Raw genomic sequence first — 21,359 nt, forward strand, 5'->3', positions numbered from 1 at the left:
TGTTTGGAATTGGGCTCCGGAACCTCCCGGGCCCCTCCTCGCTTCAGTCAGTTGCTACCTGCGGGGGCAGGTGGCTGTAAGCAGAGTTCCCAGGCTTGGGCTGTGACCAAGGCAGCTGGGAGGATTCAGCCGGCAGTGGCTGCAAAGCCTTCCTCAGCAAGGTGAACATGGCAAAGGCAGAGAGCAGCCTGCTTTTCTTTACAGTCCTGGAGAACAGTAGGGGAAATCAAAGTCTCCAACAGGTCTTTTTTTAATAAAAGTATGGGACATTCAGGAATAACCAACCATCCTTGTGTCCATAGTCAAATGCTTTAGACATAGCGAGGGGGAATCCCTCCCTTTTTTCTTTGTACACCCCAGAATCGAACACCTGGGTGCACAGCATAAGCAAGGGGGGGGAATTTCAGTACTATCACTGTGGCTGCTGCGTTGGCCTCTCAGGTGGGCAGAGTGCCGCTTCAGTAGCCGGCTATGCTTGGCGCCGTTCTCTGACCTGCTTCTGCCCAGCAGCTGCTTTGGGAAGTGTCTCGAGCCCAAAGTCCTGTAGGGCCACTCAGGGCCAAATGCTCTGTCTGAGGTGCACAGTCTCTGCAGCTGTCGTCTTCTGTTGCCTCTGTCTAATTTTTTTTTTGCTAAGTCCTGGAGGGAGCATCTCTGCCGTCCCTCCATTCTCTGCAACTTGTTACGAATGTCTGATGCTGACTGGCCCATAAAAGACATCATTACATTGGCTTGGCGATCTGCTGCCATGGGATTAAAATGAGTTTACATCCTGTACCGCTCTAATAGTCTTTCTAAAAATCCTGTAGGAGTACTATCAGACCTTTGTACTATTGCTCTTACCTTAGCCAAATTAGCAAATTAGTGGGGTGCTTTGCAACCCCCCTCCTTTTTTTTAGACCTGCCAACTGGATTCTGGCAATAAAGATGGAGCTGCTCCCTACCAGCTGGAGTATTGAAGTCCCATCCTCTTTCTTGTCTGGTGATTGGGTTGGCCTGCTGTCAGCTCCTGGGACATTCTTTTTTTCTCTGTAGTTAGGAGCACCTGTAAGAGCTGCTGGCAATCATCCCAAGTGGGCTGATGAATAACCAGAACAGATTCTATAAGCCTGGTCACGGCCTGAGGGTCCCGAGAAAAGGAAGGGTTGTAAGTAAAGATTAGAGGCAGAAAAAGGCAGTATTGTAATTGGCCTGCTACTGAGCGAAGGGGAAATGCTTGGGAAGTCATTCTCATCCTTCCCCTGTCCCAGCATAGATTCTGAGTACTGAAGTTTTCAGGGCTAGGGCCCGACCAGCGGGGCTCCTCAGGAACGAAGTGCTTCCTCAAGGGGAGGAGGAGGGAGAAGTCTGTCATGCTCGGCTGGATATCAGGAAGAACAGGAGGTGCCTGGATTCTGGGTTTCTTTTGCTCCTGTACAGGAAAGAGAGAAGACAAAGGGCTTGGGGAGGGGCAGCCACCATCTCCTCCAGCAATGGGGCTGCTTTTGGAATCAGGGAAACTTATGATGGCCAGGGGGCCGGTGCCAGGTTCTGAATTCCTGCAGGTGGATTTTAACAAAGATAAACCGACATACAAAAACAAAAAATACAAAGAGACAGACATAAACTCAAAACCAGAAGCTGGTGCTCTCACCACCACTCTGGTGTAGAACTGAAAATACACAAGAACAAAAAGACAGACATGGACTCAAAATCAGAAGCCGCGCCGCAACAAACCGATATGAACTTGGAAGGGAGTGGGCGATAAGGGCCACACTCCCTAGAAACTAAGATGACCTAGTCGCTCCTAGTTTCACAAATTGCCAGTGAAGCGTCCTCCACGGCTGGGCCAGGGAGTGTTCCCGGACACATCTGTCCTACTGCCTGGTCCCCTTCAAATTTTAGCCCTGCGCAGGTACAATTCTCAGATTACTAATTCACAATTACACAGAAACGGACAAACAGACAGACATAAAAATGAGCTTGTTTCTTTATACCTCTAACTGGGTCTAGAGTGTGTCTGGGAGTGACTTGATTCCCGGTCAGGGAACCAAATGTTGGACTCTAGCGTCCAAACACCGAGAAGGAGTCGCCCCCAGAGACCATCTCACACACCACAGCCAATGCAAAAGCATGAGGATTTTATTAATTCTGTCATGATAGGGTCCCCCAGCATTCGGGAAGCCGAGGGACCTCGAATAGCTGGTACAGTCTACTTTTAAAGGGGCAACAGAAGCAGGGGGATTGTTCTTTGACTATTCTGATTGGCTTATTTGAAAGGGCTATTATCAATAATTGACTGGAGAGCTGTTGCCAGATCAGATGAGGTGAGAGGTCATTTTGACCCCGTTTCCCAGGGGACTGAACCAAAGCACACGTATATGGGTAATTGTTCAGGAACTGAGTACGTGCGAGTGTAGCTGTTAGGTCCTTGGTTCCCAGGGGAGGAGGGGAAGCACTATGGCACAGAGGCTGAGAGGATTCAGAATCGTCAAAAATGGCTTCAGGATTGTCTTAAAGTCTTACAACTTAAATTATAAGTGAATGCTATACCATTTTATAAGGGACCTTAATTTATTGTTTGTAATGGGAGGAAGATTCTGAAACCAGCCATCTGAGAAGACAACTATCTTCTATTTTCTCTGTGATATCCAACTTACTTTCCCTTAGTGACTCTGTGTGGTGTCTGCATCATCAACAATCTCTGTTTTCTGGCTTCTGTTCTTCCTAAGGGCCGTTCTTATAGGCTGTTAGGAGAACAAGTCAGGGGTTCATACGTGATGGTTAGTATTGTCAGCTGAACGAATCTAGAATCATCCAGGAGATGAGCCACTGGACATGCTTGTAGGGGACTATCTTGTTTGTTAATTGAGGAAGGGGGGAAGGCACTGTGAGTAGCACCTTCTTCTGGCTGGGGTCTGGGATTTCTATAAGTAAAGAAAGGTTACTGAGCAGCAGCTGGCATCTGTGTGAGATGAATGGAATAAACAGGGTCTCCCTTAAGTTGGTTTTTCAGGGTGTTTCATCACAGCAGTAGGGAAGGAAACCAAGACAGGCCTCTTAAGACCAAAAGTTGACAGTAGAATTGGGAAGGAAAGCTAACATGACACCATTCAGATCAGCTTTGAGGTGTCAGAAAACACCTTTACTGTATAAAACAAAACACTTAAAATTTAAAAATTTACTTGCTTCTGTAACTGTTTCTTACTGCTGTCTTTTGTTTCAGGATGCTCGACATGCAGCAGAAGGGGAAATATATACCAAACTCAATCAAAAAATTGATGAATTTGTTCAACTGGCTGATTATGACTGGACAATGGCTGAGTCGGATGGAAGAGCAAGTGGTTATTTAATGGATCTTATTAATTTTTTGAGAAGCATCTTTCAAGTGTTTACTCATTTGCCTGTAAGTATAAACCATTTCTGATATTGTAAGTTTGCTTTCTAAAATCCATCTTAGGATTTAATATTGCGTGCTTTCCTGTTTAAAGCAACCTTTTAGTTTGTGCATTTATTTTTCTATTATTATAAATCACTTAATAAAGAATCTAGCTGAAGTTGTCTGAGGTTTTAATTTATTGTACTTTTTAGTTGAAATAACTGTAGCTTCCTGTTAAAAGCAAAACAAACCTGTGAAATCAACAGTATAGATTTAAATAGAAATTATCTTTAATAGGAGTTTGTATGAAAGTCAGTATAATCAATAGTTTTTTTCTAGCTTACAGAGTACAAGAAAATATTAGATATTTTAAACTGCCGATCTATCTATCTATCTATCTATCTATCTATCTATCTATCTATCTATCTATCTATCTACCTATCTACCTATCTACCTATCTACCTATCTATCCATTCATTCATCCCAGATGACTCTAGCTTGTGTCAAGTTGACAGAAAACTAACCAGCACATCCTGTTGCATAAGATATAGCTGAATTGGGCTGGAGAGATGGCTCAGAGGTTAAGAGCATTGCCTGCTCTTCCAAAGGTCCTGAGTTCAATTCCCAGCAACCACATGGTGGCTCACAACCATCTGTAATGGGGTCTGGTGCCCTCTTCTGGCCTGCAGGCATACACACAGGCAGAATATTGTATACATAATAAATAAATATTTAAAAAAAAGATATAGCTGAATTTAAAAATAAAATATTTATGTAGAACCTAAAGAAATACTACTAGCTATTTCCTTTGTTTGAAATGAGAAAGCAACCCCAGTGTTTCCAATATCAATTGCTTTTTTGTTGTAAATAAATAGAATAGTTTAAAGAAAATATTCAGGAAGAAAACCTTTAAATTATTTTCATTCTATAAAATAATGGGTTTCATTATGACATAGTTATACATATATCGTGTATTTAAAACATACTTATCCTGCCTTTATCTAGCTCAAACAATGCCCCCTTTGAGGGTTTTTAATTGCCGTGAAGGGACACCATGAATAGGACAACACTTACAAAGAAGGCATTTAATTGGGATGACTCCCTTGCAGTTGCAGAGGTTTAGTCTGAACATGACGGGGAGCATGGTGCTGTGCAGGCAGATGTGGTGCTAGAGAAATAGCTGAGAGTGCTGTATCTTGCAAGGCAACAGGAAGTCAACTGACTGCCACACTGAGGGAAGCTTGAGCCAAAGAGCCGTCAAAGCCTGCCCCCATAGTGATACACTTCTTCCAACAGGGCCACACCTTCTAATAGTGCCACCCCCTTTGGGGGTCACTTTCTTTCACACCATCACAGTGACAAAAATGAATTCTTCCCCTGCCGAGCTATCACTGTCACACCAAATTTCCCCATCTACTCATCTGACTATTGGGTTCAACGTACATGGCAACTGTAGGCATGTCCTGTTTCCAGGACTGCTTGTCTTCCCTGAACTGCCTGGCTTACCTTGTGCTTTTGGCTTTGGGTCCTCATATCCAGAGAGCCAGGGTTGGAACTACAGCCTGTTACCTACTTTTCTTTGCATAACCTTTGTGTTTTTCATTCTTTTCAGCTCCTCTGCCTCCCCTTTCATGATTTCTGATGCTCTTCTGTGTCTGTCTTTGGAATATAGAATGTTCCTTGTGTTCCTTAAATCTTCTTATTCACAGACTTCATGGAGGAAGCTGTTCCCCCATGCTGTGAAAATCCCATAGTTTCTATTTTTTTTTTTTTAGCAAGAAACAGTTGCTGAATTGACATGACTTTACTTTACTGTTATATATAAATACTGTGTGTGTGCACATGTGTGCGTGTTTACATACATGGATTTGCTAAACCTTTTCCCCTGAGTAGGAGTCTGACTGGATTATTTATATATACTTTTTTGTTTGTTTAGCATTTTGCTTAGGGCTCTTCTCCTTAGAACAAACAGGAATGGAGCTAGTCATGAGGTTATGTTTTCAGGACTGATTTCTTTTTTAAAGATTTGTTATTTTTTTATTTAGGTGTTATGTGTGTACATTTGTGTGTATGTGTGTGGGTGCCCATAGAGGACAGAAGAGAGCATTTGATCTCCTGGAGCTGGAGTTAGAGGCTGTAACTGGTTGTAAGCTGGCTGCTGTGGGAGCTAGGAACCAAACATGAGTTCTCTGTAAGAGCAGCTAGTGATCTTAACCACTGGGCCATCTCTTCAGCCCCTGGAGCCACTTTCTTCAGCATGTGACCTGTGCAGTTGTAGTTTTCCCCACATCGGAGACTTCTGAATAGGATTTGATATTCTGCTGTTTTTAGCTTCAAGTTCATACATTTTTGAATAAAGGACTACATATTTTCATTTTCCACTGATTCCACAAAATTACCTCCTGCCTTCTCTGTTTCTTATACCTACTATCCTCCCTCTCATCCCCTGCCCTGCTCTGCCCTGCCTTTCTTCTCTTTACCCTTTCCCTCTTTTTACTTTCTGCTTCCTTTCTCCTCCCTATATCTACAGCTTCAGCTGTCCTCAAGTTGTTCTCCAGCTTATTTTCCCTGTTCTCCACTCTCATGTCCATCGCTCTCATATTTGCCTTCTCTGTGCCTGTACAGCTGGCTTCCAACTGCTCTGTGCTTCTCTGGCAGTATGCAATGGACAGTGGCTTTCTCTGTTTTTGAATAATTTATCATTTTAAAAGCTAATTCAGTACTTTCTATTTTGCTTCTATATTTGGATGCAAAACATGTTATCTACCATATTGATTTTTTATGTGCATGAGTGTTTTGCCTACATGTATGTAAGTGCATCACATGTGTTCAATGCAGGCAGAGACCAGCAAAGAGTGTACAAGTCCCTAGAACTAGAGTTACAAGTAGTTCTGACTCTCCATGTGGGTGCTGGAAAGCAGACTCGGGACTTTGTTTTCCTTTGTTGGTTCAGTTTTTGTGAGTTACACCTGTTCTCTTGACTGTAAACTGTAGAGGGAACTTTAAAATCAAGAGTAGAACCATTGGCTTTATATTATATTTCCTTTTATGTGACCAGAAAGAATTATATTAAAAATGCAAGAATATGTATTTACAACCTTTCTTATTAATGTTAATTTTTGCTGCTGGGGTTATACGTAGGAAGTGGTCTCCTGTGCCCACGTGTTGTAGAGTACTTCCCACTTTCTCTTCAATCAGGTTCAGTGTGTTTGGATTGATATTGAGGTCTTTAATCCACTTGGACTTGAGTTTTGTGCATGGTGATAGATATGGGTCTATTTTCATTCTTCTACAGATTGACATCCAGTTTTGCCAGCACAATTTGTTGAAGATGCTCTCTTTTTTCCATTGTATACTTTTAGCTCCTTTATCGAAAATCAGGTGTTCATAGGTTTGTGGGTTAAAGTCAGGGTCTTCTATTCGATTCCATTGGTCGACTTCTCTGTTTTTATGCCAATACCAAGCTGGTTAATTTTTAAATGTGGACTGTTTATGCAGTATTTGTGTGCTTCACTGAATATAATTCATAGCCGGCTGTGGTGGCTCATGCCTTTAATCCCAGCACTCAGGAGGCAGAGGCACGTGGATCTCTGTGAGTTTGAAGCCAGCCTGTTCTAAAAAGCAAGTTCCAGGACAGCCAGACCTACATAGAGAAACCCTGTCTTGAACCCCCCCCCCCCCCAGATCCTATAAAAGTAGTATAATATGAGCAGTGATGAAAGGAGCACAGCTCCGATGATTGATAGGATTGTCTTGCTGGTGACTGACTTTTCTTAACAAAGTTGCTGAAGTTTTCACTGCATTTTGCCTTGATTCTGTGACATATATATTTCTCATTATATCTATATATACTTTAAAGATTATGGAAAACAGTTAAGTAAGTAAGTATGATGGCATAATTAATCAGAAAAGTTACTGAAAGTTAAATCTAGGAAGGACTTAGTGGCTATCTAGAGTCCAGCCCAGTCTGCTTGAAGAATGAATTTCGTAGCCAGCAGTTGTCAGCTCGCTAAGTACAAGCTTCGTTAGCTTAGGTGGCTGGGTTTTCCCAAGTTTACATTTGTGTATTTGATGTCCGGTCTCATCTCTACTAGAAGCCCAACTTCCACTAATGAGCAGGCTCTGAGCTCAGCTGTGCTAACAAAGCTTGACCCACGCTTCTAAGTTAGTACCTTCCTCTGCAACGTTTTTAATTCTTAAAATGTAATGGATGGTACATGTCTGTAGCTCTCAGGAGGATAATAAACTGTAGAAAATTTATCTGATTACTATGTCACATAAACTCTTATCTCCAAAATAAAGTAAGAAAAATAAAGAAGGTAATTTAAAAAATAAGCAGTGTTTTAATTCAATTCTTTAACTTAAGAAATTGATATTTTGTTAATCATTGATATTTTAAAAGAAGAAGCCAGCAGAGGCTTATATGCAGTTAAATTGTGACCAGTAATTTGGTTTTTACTTTGGCTTACTATTCACTTCTTAGGGAACAAAATATATTTAATTAGCTATAAGATGCAAGCCTTCATTCTTTAAAGAATTTAGTTTAAGCTACATGAATTATGTTGGAACATAGTGATTTGCCCTTTCAGAGCACCCTTAGAACTTTGTGTTCTCCATAATGTTGTTACTTAGGAAGAAATAGACATTTTATTTCTTTTTGAATGATAATCATCTGTGGAAAATGCTACTTGCTAAATGTTCAGGTTCAGTGCATGTTGTAGACCTAACATAATTTCTGTAGTTCAAACTCTGAATTTTTAACTTATTACTTAATTCTTAATATTATTATTGTTAATTAAAGTTTGAGAGCCACCGCTCTAGAGCAAAGAATTTGTTAAATTTGCCAGTTTAACATACATTTAGTAACTGCTGAAGCTCATTATGTTAATGATGACAGTTCAGCTTCATTAAGTGTTCAGATGTTTGGAGAAAAACTTATCTGATTAATGTGTATGTAAGAACTCACCTACAAATCTTCAAAATGAAATGACCATCACATGCCTGTGGTAGCTAATGCCTTTTTGATATAGCAGCAGCACATAGACTCGTCTTGTTTTATTGTGTAGTTTTGCTGCTTTCACTGTTTATTCTGTTGTAATTAGAATACATTTCCCCTTTTCATTTGATTGCCTCCTTACTTCCTTCTCAGACTAAGACAAACACCAATGATTATGCAGTCTTGTCAGTAAGTAGATCCAGGCTAAAGTTAGCATGTAAATTAGAAAATGATGAACTTCCCGCAGGTTAGAAAAATAAGATTTACTTTATTTTGACATTGCCCTTAATATATTTGTAGACTGTGGAAACATAAGTTTGAAGGTAATGTTAGCTGTTTTGGTAAGACAAGATTTTCTGGAATTTATTACGAAAGGCAATAGGAAATATCTACGGGTATGGCGATGCTTTGGGAACTTCTCTGAGGTCTTTCCCCCATAAAGTGATGCTAATGAGAGTATGCCTGACATGGTTCTCTTGTGAGGACTGAATGAAATAGGATGCACAAGATGTTTAGAAGAATGCCTGGCATTTAACTGATGCTCAGAAAGTATTAGTTGTTAGCACCATCTCCTTTTAAGACTTTATACTTCTCCCGAATGTTCTTTTTCTATGACAGTATACCATAGTACACTTGGGGGAATTAGCTAAGTACAAAGTCAGAGCAGTTCATGAGCCCATGCTATTCATGCATCTATGTGATCCATGAGTCCACGCTGTTCATGAGTCTCTTTGATTCATGAGTCCATGTATGTAGAGATGAGGTGAGCAGGCCTGTTTTTTGTCCTGCCTGGCTTCTGCACAGCTAGCTTTACACCCAAAATAACAACACACAAATTGTATGCATTTAAACATTGTTTGGCCCATTAGCTCTAGCCTCTTACTGGCTAACTTTCACATCTTGATTAACCATTTCTAATAATCTGTGTAGCACCATGAGGTGGTGGCTTACTGGGAAAGATTCAGCATGTCTGACCTGGTGGCTGGCTCCATAGCATCTGCCCCTGAGAGGAGAGGCATGGCATCTGACTAACTTCCCTTCTTCGCAGCATTCTGTTCTGTTTACTCTACCTACCTAATTTTCTGTCCTATCAAAGGGCCAAGGCAGTTTCTTTATTTAACCAATGAAATCGACACAAAACAGACCCACCTACATCACATGTATTATGTGACAAAGAGCATTTCCTGGGGAGATGTAACACACAGCAGCATCTCCTCACCACAGATAGGGAACCACACAGACCAAAGTATGGATTGTTGTGGGTCTGGACTGTTCAAAGATTTCACCAACATGACCATGAATACATTTTAACAAAGAAGAGGTTTTATTCATGTATTGGTGCCAGGCCTATCCAAGACTCAGAATTCCTGAACATAGCACCCAGCCATCTCAGTCAGGGGTTTACAAAGGCAAAAAACACAAAGTTACATTCTGTTTAAGTGCAAGCAGTAGGTTCTCTCATGCAATTAAACTTTTGTCTACAGAGGCAGATAGCAGTAAGAAATTAACCCTTAATAGCCCTTAGCCTCTGGCGGTGTAATATTCCTTTATTTTCTTAAGCACAGAGATTTTAAACTTTTAAACATAAAGTTAGCCATCAATATAATGTTAACCATCACAGGATACCACCAGAGTTCAACAGTGGGGTTACTTATAGGACTTATAGGAACATGGGTAAAGAGTTATAAATGACTCAAAGACAGCTGTACCTGTTGTAATAGGAGCGGCAGGGCTGCGTCCCTGGCACCCGGCCGCCCGCATGCATGGCTAGCTTATGCCCAGAAATAATTACACGGAAACTGTATTCTTTCAAACACTGCCTGGCCCGGCTAGTTCCAGCTTCTTATTGGCTAGCTCTTACATATTGTTCTAATCCATTTCTAATATTCTGTGTAGCCCACGAGCTGGCTTGCCAGGGAGGATCTTAACCTGCGTCTGTCTGGAGTGGGAGAATCATGGCGACTCCTTCACTAAGCTTCTTTCTCCCAGAATTCTCTTCTGTCTACTCTGCCTACCTAATTTTCTGTCCTATGAGGGCCGAGGCAGTTTCTTTATTATAATTAACCAATGTCCTTCCTCCATCATGTACCACCAAGTCCCACCCCATCATGGGTGACAGCTCACAAAAGCTGGGGTTCTGGAGCACATTGCACAAACTGCAGGCAGCTCAACAAGTTAGAGAGTGTCTCTCTTCTAAGTGACTCTAGGCTGCTTGGCTGGTTTTTGCTTCTTCTAGGCAGGTGACCTGGTCTCAGTGACTTCTTTGCTCCTTGATTTGTTTGGGAGTGACTTTCAACAGCTTGGCCTGTCTGCTCTTGCAGGGAGGGGCCTAGTGAATCTGATCAGTTTCAGGAACTTCCTGAAGCTATTTTGAATTATGTACTTCCTGTCTAAAGAGCTTGTCTGCAAGATGAAATGTTTTAATCTTGAAGAAAAATGTTATACAACACAACTTACCTGAGCCATGTGATCATGACCCAGTGTAAATATTTCTTTCTCATTCCAGCCCAGGACTGTTCTTCTGAATCACCTTAACCCCTACTTTTAAAAAATGGCTTTATTGAAGTTTTTGTTTACTTTGACTGTATTTGTTTTTTCTGTCTCTAGTTGTGTGTCCTTAACAGCCAGAATAAGAGCTAATACATGATTAGATACTGAAATTTCTTCTTATGGGGTCAACCTAATTTAACATGTAAAATTTAAATGTTTCTATCATGTATTCTCCCTTTTCTATTGTCCCTGTCTTCTGATTGGTCTGCACCAGCTCTCTTACCTTACTTCTGTTTGTGTATCCCACAAGTGCAGGTTGTGTTTTCTAAAGCATGACCTAATCTTACTTTCCGTTCAAAACTTAAGAGTTTTTAATTGTGCTAAAATAAATAAAAATTCCATGGGCTAGTAAAAATAGCCTTTCTTGATACATTTCTGAATACATTACTCAACTTGTGCTTTATCCAAACTGGCATATTTATTGTGTCCTGAATCTGTCTATTTTAGCTTCATTTATAGCTATAAAATGCTTGGATCTTCTTCCAGAGTTCTCTGTGATGCGGCCTCTTTCACACAGCTTTTGCTGATCACACTACATGAGGTTACTTTCCCCTTCTACCCTTTCTTTTCGTATTTTGCCTTCTATGTATGCTGTCTCTGGATTCCGCCTTCTCTCATTAGAATTTTGTCCCCTTATAGGAAATGTATCTACTCGTCTTTGTATTTTCTGTAGTATAATACAGAGTACTTGGTAATCATTTTTTAAGTAACTGTAAGAGAAATAATGAAAACAGGGATTACATTAAGTTCTTTCTGCAGGTCAGCCATGACTAGAGTGAGACCCTATGTCAAGAGAACATACCTAAACAGAAAATGCCTTTCAAAACTGCACATACTGAATGCATTTTCCTTTATGTGAAGAACATGATGGCCTGTGTGTTGGTATTTAAAGCATTTAATTGCCCAAACATGCAAAACCCCACGAGTATAACAAAGTCTTTTCTAAGAATGTGCCTTGAGTTTTATTATGTAAATTCTTCAAATTTATTTATCTTTCTGACTGTGTTTGTGCCTTCAACGCTTTCACTTTTCAATGATTTTCTGCTCCTCAGGAGGGAAGCACACCTATCCTGTCACAGACACACTTAGTACACATGGCTCCACCCTAGGCCTGATGACTGCCTCTTTGTTTTAGACAGTCTCGTTTAGACTTAGGTCTTAGAGCACGAGCCCCTCAAAGTCTACCTGGGCACACACCACATGCGAATTTTGGTGCTTTCCCAATCTTCTTGGTATAAAGGTAGACAGTCCTATTATCAGGAGTTGGAGACCACCTAGTTTTGTTAGAGACTGTATTGCAGAAAAGCCTACAGTGGATGTCAAACGTGGACCATTTTGAGTGTCTGCGTGCCATCCCTGGAAGACACATAACAAGTTCTAAGCACACTAAGATCATGTAGCTATTTCAGTATTTTCGGGAATGGTAAGCTGGCCTTCTGTTCATGGCTACAATCTGCCCCTTGAGCTACTATCTCTGAGGGGCTTATTTTGTTGTTCGATCATTTCCATTGTTTGCTGAAGTTCATGGATGGTACATGATGGACATGAAACTGTTTCCATCCCAAATCCTGTGCATCTTCATTACTTTCTCAATATGCGAAAGGTATTCTGTTTCTCAGAGCCGGTGGGTCCTTTAATTTCTCATGCCTGCCTCGATAATGCTGGACCTCTTTTGCGAAAATATGTTCTGAGAGATTTTTTTCTTATTTGTTTTGCTTGAAAAGAATACTTTTACATTCAGCAATTTTTTTCATGTATTCCAGAAATATTCTGTTTCTATAAGTTTTTCATAATTTTTATTTCTTGAAGATGCATATAACATACCAGCAAAATTTTGCCCATTGAGGATTCACATTGAGACCGTGAACTTGGTGTGCATTTGTTGTTGATGTCTCAGTTAACTAAATGCTGGCTAATCTTGAAAAGACGTTTTAGTTCTAAGTGAATGTAACAGCATTCTCAAGTTCTCTCCCAGTGTTAAACATTGTAGAAAGTACTATTCTGAATTGCTCCTGGCCAGGACTTTATTAGAAGAAGTAATAGCAATAATGGAAAGGCTCTTAGAATTAAATAACCATGGGAGTTTTGTAGGAAGCCAATGGATTAGGACAGGTCTCAAGGCCTGGCTGTAAGTTACCAGGGAGAGGAATGCATGTGGATGTCATTAGAACAGATTCAGTTTGTGGACCAATGTGCACGTGTACTAGAGATACTTTAGTACTCTGTAGCAAAGTAGTTTTAGTTTAGCTTTGTGAGATAGGATGTTGCTGTGTAGCACAGACTGGCCTTGAACTTGCAGTATCTACTCTTGCCCTCTCTGCCTTCTGTAGGGACATGCATTTAATCAGTGCCAAAATAAGAAATAAAAAAAGCTTTTTGGCTGGGAGTGAGATATGCATACAGTCTCAACAATTGGGAGGTAAAGACAGGACAACCAGGGTTATCACAGACACACATGCACGCACACACGTACACATACAATTGAGTTCCACACTAGCTTGGAACAAATAAAGCATAAAACAAATCACAAGTTTAGACCATGGGGTCACTCTTTTAGTCACTGTTTTAGTTAGGGTTTTATTGCTGTGAAGAGACATCGTGACCATGGCAACTCTTATAAAGGAAAATATTTAAATGAGGTAACTTACTGTTTCAGAGGTTCAGTCCATTATTATCATTGGAGGGAGTATAGTGGCATATAGGCAGATATCGTGCTGGAGAAAAAGCTGAGAGTTCTACATCTTGATCCATGGGCAGCAGAAGGAGACTGTGAGCATGCATAACATGACCACGTAAGACCTCTACAAGGACACATTTCCTTCACCAAGGCCACATCTACTCCAACAAGGCCATGCCTCCTATTAGTGCCACTCCCTATGGGCCAAACATTCAAACATATGAGTCTTTGAGGCCCAGTACAATTCAAACCACCACAGTCACTTCCTTTTGTTGTCCAGGAAACCTGAGGTGGTGTAGGGAAATTGTTATATAGTTGTAGTCCCTACTTTTATGGATATCAATGTCATAGACAGTAGTATTAAGGATAAATGCTTCTGTTGATTCTTTGGAAGCAAAAAAAGGAGCAATTAGAGGATCTACTGGAAACCTGTAAGGACTTAGTACTCATTCAGAACATTGTTCCATATCATTCTGAAGACTGTTCCTAGGGGGAATAAGAGTAAATTATCTTGATCACTCTACTTGACTTGGGTGTGCATGCACATATGTATGTGTAATAGAATGTGTGTGTTTGTTTATCAGTGGTTGAACTTAGGGCATTGCCTGTGCTAGAGAAATGCTCTGCTATTGATATTCTATTTTGAGGCATAGTCTTGCCATCTTGCCCAAGCAGGCCTTGATCCTCCTATTCAGCCTCTGAATAGCAAGGATTCTAGGCCTGTGCCACCAGGCCCAGCTTTCTTCATGTTTTTGTTGTTGTTGTTTTAAAACATATTCACTCTTCTTTTAATACAGTCTACTTATTTATTTGTTTATGCGTGTGTGTTTTTACCTGCATGTATGTCTGTGCCCCACATGAGTGCCTCTCTAGCCCTCATTTATTCTTGTAATACCCAATCTTCGATAGTCAGATTTGCTCAGCTGCAAGTAACTGGTAGTTAGTATCCACATTAGCACTGTTCCCCTAATCTAGGGCTTAGACTAGTGATGTTATCTGTCTGGAAAGCTCTTGTCATCTGGAATAAGCAGATGCCAGGACTTTGAGAATCCTCAATTTGAGGATACTGTTATGCAATATAAGTTGCTCCCCCCCATCCTCAGACAGGGTTTCTCTGTGTAGTCCCGGCTATCCTGGAACTCACTCTCTAGACCAGGCTTGAACTCAAAGATCACCTGCTTCTGCCTCCCTAGGATTAAAGGCTTTTTTTTTTCTTTTCAATACTGGGATTAAAGGCTCCCCCCCCCCATACTGCAAAATGTAATTAAAAAACCATAGACCTTACTGGGAGTCACTTTGTGTCAATTGCAGCAGAGTCACATCGTTTATGGAGAAGTTGGGGCTCTGACTACATAATTCACTTGTGTGACTTTCTCCGTATTGTACCATTTCAGAGAATATGTCATTGAAGTGTATTCCTTAGCAAATGAAGTCTCTCGGTAAATTCTTAAAACGTTGAAACTTAGTGAGCATGGTGGTATATGCCTGAATCCCCAACATAGGTGGCCGTAAGAGGATCAAAAGGTCAGGGTCATCCTCAGCTACATAGTGAATTCAAGGCTAATGTGGGCTGTGTAAAACCCTGATTTTAAAAACCAAAAACAAAGTGAGAGGAGTGGGAGGGCAGGTGATAAGACTTTAGAGAAAAGAAAGAAAAGTTGATGGAGAGGAGGAAGGAAGGGTTGAACCCCAAATAGAAATCTTTGAATGACAACTGTGTGTCTTTTTTTGTTTTATTTTTTGAGACAGGGTTTTATGTCGCCCAGCTTAGAACTTGTTAGCTAGCTGAGGATGGCCTTGAACTCCAGATTTTCCTGCCTCTACCTCCCAAGTACTGATATTATCGTCATGCACCAACACACTCAGCTTGCACTGTATTTTCAGTTATGACTGTGCCTATACCAGCTACCACATCTATTAGTAAGTTACCATGGACTGACATTTGTCAAATTTATTAATATCATATGGGAGTTACATCTACAATATAACCTGTTAGTGACTCTGGCAACTTATTTGGGAATTTTAAATTATAGCATCAATGTAGAATATTGAATTTTCATTGCTGTATGTTTCCGGAACCCTGAGCTGTATGCTGACTCAAAGAAATGTGGAAATGACCCTGTTCTCAGTGAGTTTCTGCTTTGATAATGGTTTCTGGTATGTTTTACTTTTTCAACCTAAGTTCCCTAAATCAGTCATACTACTCAGTGTCAACTACTGGGAAAAATTAAGTGAATCTTTAACTTCACTCGTTTGGTTGATGTTTTTGTTTGTTTGTTTGATTTTTTTTAAGTATTTGTCAAAGGATAAGAATGTTAGGACCTTAGTAATTAAGCAAGTTAAATTCCTTATTAAGGCTTGGCAGGCTGGTAGATGTTTGTAATCACAGCACTTGGGAGGTAGAAGATCAAGAGTTCAGACCTTCCTTGGATATATAGTTTGAGGCCAACCAAAGCTATAGGTGACCTTATCTAAAATAAGTAAATGAACAACAACAACAAAATACATCCACCACCCTCCATTGTCTTCTAAACCTTGACCTTTCAAGATTTACTTAATGCTTTTTTGCATTCTCTCTCTGGTACTGCCATGACAGCAGCAGGGATGCCTTCCAGAAAGTTCAAAAAGAAAAGAATGCCATTAAAGTCCACATTTAAAAGACTGTTTAAAAAATGTGCAATGCCAAAGTTAGATAAGCCATGACTAGGGTGTGGAGGTTTTAAGGAAATAGAAATGTGTGTATTGCAGGTAATCACCTTGGGAAAATTTGGTTCAGTTTTCAGATAATCATGTTTATTTTATTCACATGCTCCTCCAAGAGCAAGAATTTATGCCGTAGTCTCAAGTCCTTGTGGATGGTGAGCATTAGAGCTGCAGTGAGAAAGGGTTTGAAAGCCCAAGAAGAGAGATGAGAGTTTGTAGTTGACCGGGGACTGGGGTAGGTGATGTAGCCAGTTCTTCCAGGGATGAAGGGAGATGGAGACAGAAACTGAGCATGAGAGAAACACAGTTGTGCAGGGATTGAGGGTGCTGGCTGTGTGAGATGGGTGTATTTTGATAAACTGTGGGTGTTTTGGCACAATCTCAAAAATCTGTCTTCAAGGTACTATTAAAGTCATTATTAAAACATACTAAAGAAAGTTATCTCGATATTTAAACCTTTATAACTCACCCATTCTTTATTATTGGGAATTTGAGACATTTTAGTGTGTTCATTTAGGAAATGCACTAAACCTATCTTGATGGTTTAAAAGGACTTTGTGCATTGTGATGTCATCCTGAGGGGGTTTCCATATTCTGTACTCTTTCAGAGCCTTTTCATTTAATAACTTTTTTTTACAGTTGAGCAAAGATACACTTTCATGTGGCAAAACTTTAGGTCAGTGGTTTTTTATTTTTTTAAGGCAGGGTTTCTCTGTGTAGCTCTGGCTGTCTTGGAACTCGCTCTATATACTAGGCTGGCCTCAAACTCAAACACACAGAGTTCCCCCTGCCTCTGCCTCTAGAGTGCTGGGATTAAAGCTGTGTGCCAGCACTGCCCAATCAGGTCGGGTCAGTGGTTCTTGATGTACAAACAGAAGGAAGAATTGCAGAGTTATCGAAGTAAACTGTTTTCTTTTTAATTACCTCTTTATATTTAAACTAAAAACTTTATTTCTACTTTTAATATTTAGTTCTCATTTGATAAAAGACCTGATTCTCTTGGTCTATATATTTTAAAATATTATGTAATGTGGCTCTTTAAGAAACTGCCCAATTCATCAAAACCCTTTTCCTTTCTTTTTGTTTCTAAAAAGCTTAGTTTACAGTCTCATAACTCAAGTTTCTATATCAAACTAAGAGATATTGCATTTGTATATAATAGAAATTTGCTGTTTGAACTTAATGACTTTAAAGAACAAGGCCAGAATGGATAGGTTCACTTTGCAGTGTTGGATTCAAATTCACTGCTCTTTTGTTCTTTATTTTTTCTCCTAACTTTTGAAAACAAAACCTGATGCTAACATAAAGAATAACACGGTGTACAGTATATTTCTCTGTGTGTATTTTTTATGTAAGTTAAAAAAATAGTTTGTTTTTCAAAATTGTGTGTGTGTGTGTGTGTGTGTGTGTGTGTGTGTGTGTGTGTGTAAAAGGAAAATGAGTCCTGGGGTTGTTAAGGAAGAGTAGGTCATTATAGAAGAATGGTTGTGATTTCAAGAGGGTATTTTTACATCATATGTATTTGTGATAATGAAAGCAGCCTTAAAAATGCTTTCCAATAATTACTGTTGAAATAAAAATTTTTCTTACTAGATATGTGAAATAAGAGAATGGTGAGACAAATACAAACTTCAAATGAAAATTTAAAGTGCCAAATTAGTTAAGTTTTCCATATTTCATCCACTATGATCTTAGACCTATGAAAACATTACTTTGAAACCAAAACAGTTTGAGTCATAATCTAAGAAGATGTGTTGTATTTGTGTTGCCATGTTATTTTATATTTCAAAAGAAACAGTATCTGTAGCCTAGTCTACAATAGTAAATTATTTTGGAAATGTGGCTTGACACACAAACAGATGTGTTTTCTTGATTTCTTTCGACTAAAGTTGGTGGTTAGTGGCTCATTGTTCTGTGATTGGCACCGAAAGCTTCATTTCACAGCTTGCAGTAGGAATCTATTGGGTAAAGAGTGGTTGTGTTCCACAAATGAAATTCAGAAAGTGTCAATCAACCTCTTACATGGGTTACTTAGAGAATGAGTTTTCTTACTGATTTCACTAAATGTCGCCTCATGCTGTCTTTGATTGGCATAGCCTGGCAGGGAGGATGGATGAATCTGTCACCAGCTAGTTAATTGTGTTGCTGGCCTCAGTCTGACATCAGGTCTTTGACTCTTAAATGGCTCAATACAAAACAAATTAGCAGATTGTAGTCATATTTCTCATTCTATATGCTCTGACTTTGGTGAATGCAGTCCATAAATCATATTGACTGACACACAAGCAAATGATGAAAGCTGCTTTTGAGACGAACGTCCAGAAAGCAGCGCTGTGAAGGTGCCATGGAAGGATGCATGTGGTTGACCCTGTGGGAATTTCCTAGGAGCCAAATGTCTCTTTGCCACAATTGTTCTTAGAAGAAAAGCTTTGGGGGTAATGCAAAAAGGATCTAATATGTCAGCAGATTCTCTTTTACAAGTCCCTTTGAAATATAAGAAGTTTGTCTAAGGGTTTTCTCTCTTGGCAAGTTGTTTTTCAGAAAAAAAAAATGTTAAAGCAGGGTGAAAAAAGCATAGTTACCTTTTTAAGAGTTTGACAGGTGTTTTTACTTATTGAACTTTGTGTTGTTAAAGAGAAAGAAAATGCTAGTAAAGTTGCAAGTAATTTTTCAAATGAGGGCAGGAAATGTTTGATTGCTTAAAATATATTAAATGTACACTGCTCTGTTGATTATTTTGGCTTTGCTATAATGTTCTTGTCCGTTAAAAGCTAGTTTTTAAAAGACAACTATAAAAGTGTTTAAATTTTTTGTTTTAGGATGATGCATTATTGTAAGAATCAATGTTACTAGTTATAATAGTGTTCAGGGAGTCAATGTTACTGGTTATAATAGTGTTCAGGGAGTCAATGTTACTAGTTATAACAGTGTTCAGGGAGTCAATGTTACTAGTTATAACAGTGTTCAGGGAGTCAATGTTACTGGTTATAATAGTGTTCAGGGAGTCAATGTTACTAGTTATAATAGTGTTCAGGGAGTCATTGTTACTAGTTATAACAGTATTCAGAGAGTCAAATGTTACTAGCTAAAACAGTATTCAGAGAGTCAATGTTACCAGTTATAATAGTGTTCAGGGAGGTGTATTTGGGTTATTAAAATAGCAAAGAGTCTTAGGCATGAAATATCAGTTGCAAATATGTTTTTGAGTGCAAAAATATAAAGACATTAAAATTTTTCTATGTAAAATAAGTAGATAAAATTTAAAAATTGTTCTTTATTTTCTGAAATCAAAGTGGATATCTAGAAAATAGTGTGTATCTTATAAAATATAAGCTTTTAAAAATTTCAACAATCTGAATCTTTGATAACATTAACTTAAATTTTAATGTATAAAAGGGATAATTTAAAAAATTTATAAAATTTTGTACTTTGTACTTTAAAACTTTTATCTTTGAGAACAGTAAGCCTGTATCCATTATGCCTAATCAAAAGAAGTTTAATATTAAGATTTTACTGTTATAAATAAATATTATTTAACTACAAAACAAACTTACTTTTGTATTTCCATTGCCTGATTCCACCAGATTTATGGAATTGCTTATAATCATGTCATCATTTTTGACTCTTAGAACTATTATACTGTTATTTTTGACTCTGAACCTATGTTAAAATAATGCCACTTAAAATGTGTAGAATGTTTATTAACAAAGTGAGCTAATTAATTTTTGGACAATATATTAGTGTGCTTTTTCAAACTAGTTGCTAGTACTTTGTCATGTAACAATATAATAGGCCATAGAGCTAAACTGATGGAGAAGTACATTAAGCTAAAAATGTAGTTGTGTTCTAATAAGTCAAAATAACGTTTCTGTGAAGTGTTTGCAAACATACTACACCGAAATTAAATGACATGCCATTGATTTCTCTTTTTTCTGCTTTTATTCCCCTCCCATTCATATTGATATCATTCTGCTTGGAGAATAGAGCTGCATGTCTCTCAGACTAATTCCGCTTGGATGTGGAGCCTTTTGAGCATGCTGGGTTTTTTATTGTTTGTTGCATTCCTTTTTTGGCAATTCATCAGTATCTGTCAAATATATTGTTTGCATTGGCTTTTATTTCTGAAGTTTTTGATTGAGAAATTGACACTGCATGTAAGATATTTAGTTTTCTGCTATGCATGGTGCCTAACTGCTAAGCACCCATCCATAAGCAGTTTGGTTCTAGTCTAAGTTTTAATATGTAATTTAAAGAACAAGTATTCTGAAATGTATTTGTTTTCCTTATGACTTTTTATATCAACTCTATGTAAACATTTTCTTTTAGTATATTGTAGCATCTATGTTTGAAAGATGGTTTTTTGGTTTGTCTCTCTTTGCCTTTGTGATTAGTAGGAAGAAAACACAATTATCAGATATCACTGGGTAAATATTTGTTGATTGAAATGATGCAAACATGTCATGTCCCCTGAAAATCTTTATTTTCCTAACCCTAATCCTAGTCTTTGACTCCCATCAAAGCCCATCACCTAATCATAGAATCATTTGAAGGCAGCCACCCTAGGAGGCTCACACTGGAAAACTTTGACCTAAATGAGTTTATACTGTTAAACATCTGCTTCAAATGCAAGTACTGCCTAAAGAAGCGAGTTATACATGGGATATATCTTTAATCCCAATGCTCAGGAAGCAGAGATGGACAAATCTCTGGGTGTTTAATGCTAGCCATAGTGAGTTTCAGGCCAGCCAGAGCTACATAGTGATACCCTGTCTCCTCTGCCCCTCTGAAAAAGGCAATTTATATTCATTGTGATCCAACTGTGCAGTCTATACAGCAAACCTAAAAAAACTCATATTTTAAGAAAATTCAAGTAAGACTGTCAATGAAAGTTATCTAGAACCTCTAGAGCTTAAAGTGAGTCGTGTATCATACTGAAAGAGTGCCATGAGTATTAGTTTCTGTCATTACATGCTGACTAGAAGTGAAGCTGAAGTCAGAGGAGCAAGCCGCTTTTCCCCACTGGTAACTATGGTAACTCTGTGCTGAGGAGAGGGTAAGGACTCTGTCTTGAAGTG

General features: G+C 39.0%; 2 protein-coding genes across 2 annotated transcripts in view; one reads left to right on the plus strand and one right to left on the minus strand.

Annotated features, from left to right (window-relative positions):
• The window catches only part of LOC126511135 (uncharacterized), a 3,437-nt gene extending 1,717 nt beyond the window's left edge, over positions 1–1,720 (minus strand). The window contains exon 1 of the mRNA XM_050158069.1: positions 945–1,720. Within this exon, the coding sequence (XP_050014026.1) occupies positions 945–1,603 (659 nt within the window). The 5' untranslated portion in view covers positions 1,604–1,720. The remainder of the gene's footprint in view (positions 1–944) is intronic.
• The window catches only part of Exoc6 (exocyst complex component 6), a 139,374-nt gene that overhangs the window by 71,077 nt on the left and 46,938 nt on the right, over positions 1–21,359 (plus strand). Inside the window, exon 18 of the mRNA XM_050158041.1 lies at positions 3,206–3,385. Within this exon, the coding sequence (XP_050013998.1) occupies positions 3,206–3,385 (180 nt within the window). The remainder of the gene's footprint in view (positions 1–3,205; positions 3,386–21,359) is intronic.

The sequence above is a fragment of the Alexandromys fortis genome, unplaced genomic scaffold (genome assembly GCF_014885135.2).
Source record: "Alexandromys fortis isolate MF-2015 unplaced genomic scaffold, M_Fortis_MF-2015_v1.1 scaffold_10, whole genome shotgun sequence".
In the NCBI taxonomy this organism is placed as follows: Eukaryota; Metazoa; Chordata; class Mammalia; order Rodentia; family Cricetidae; genus Alexandromys; species Alexandromys fortis.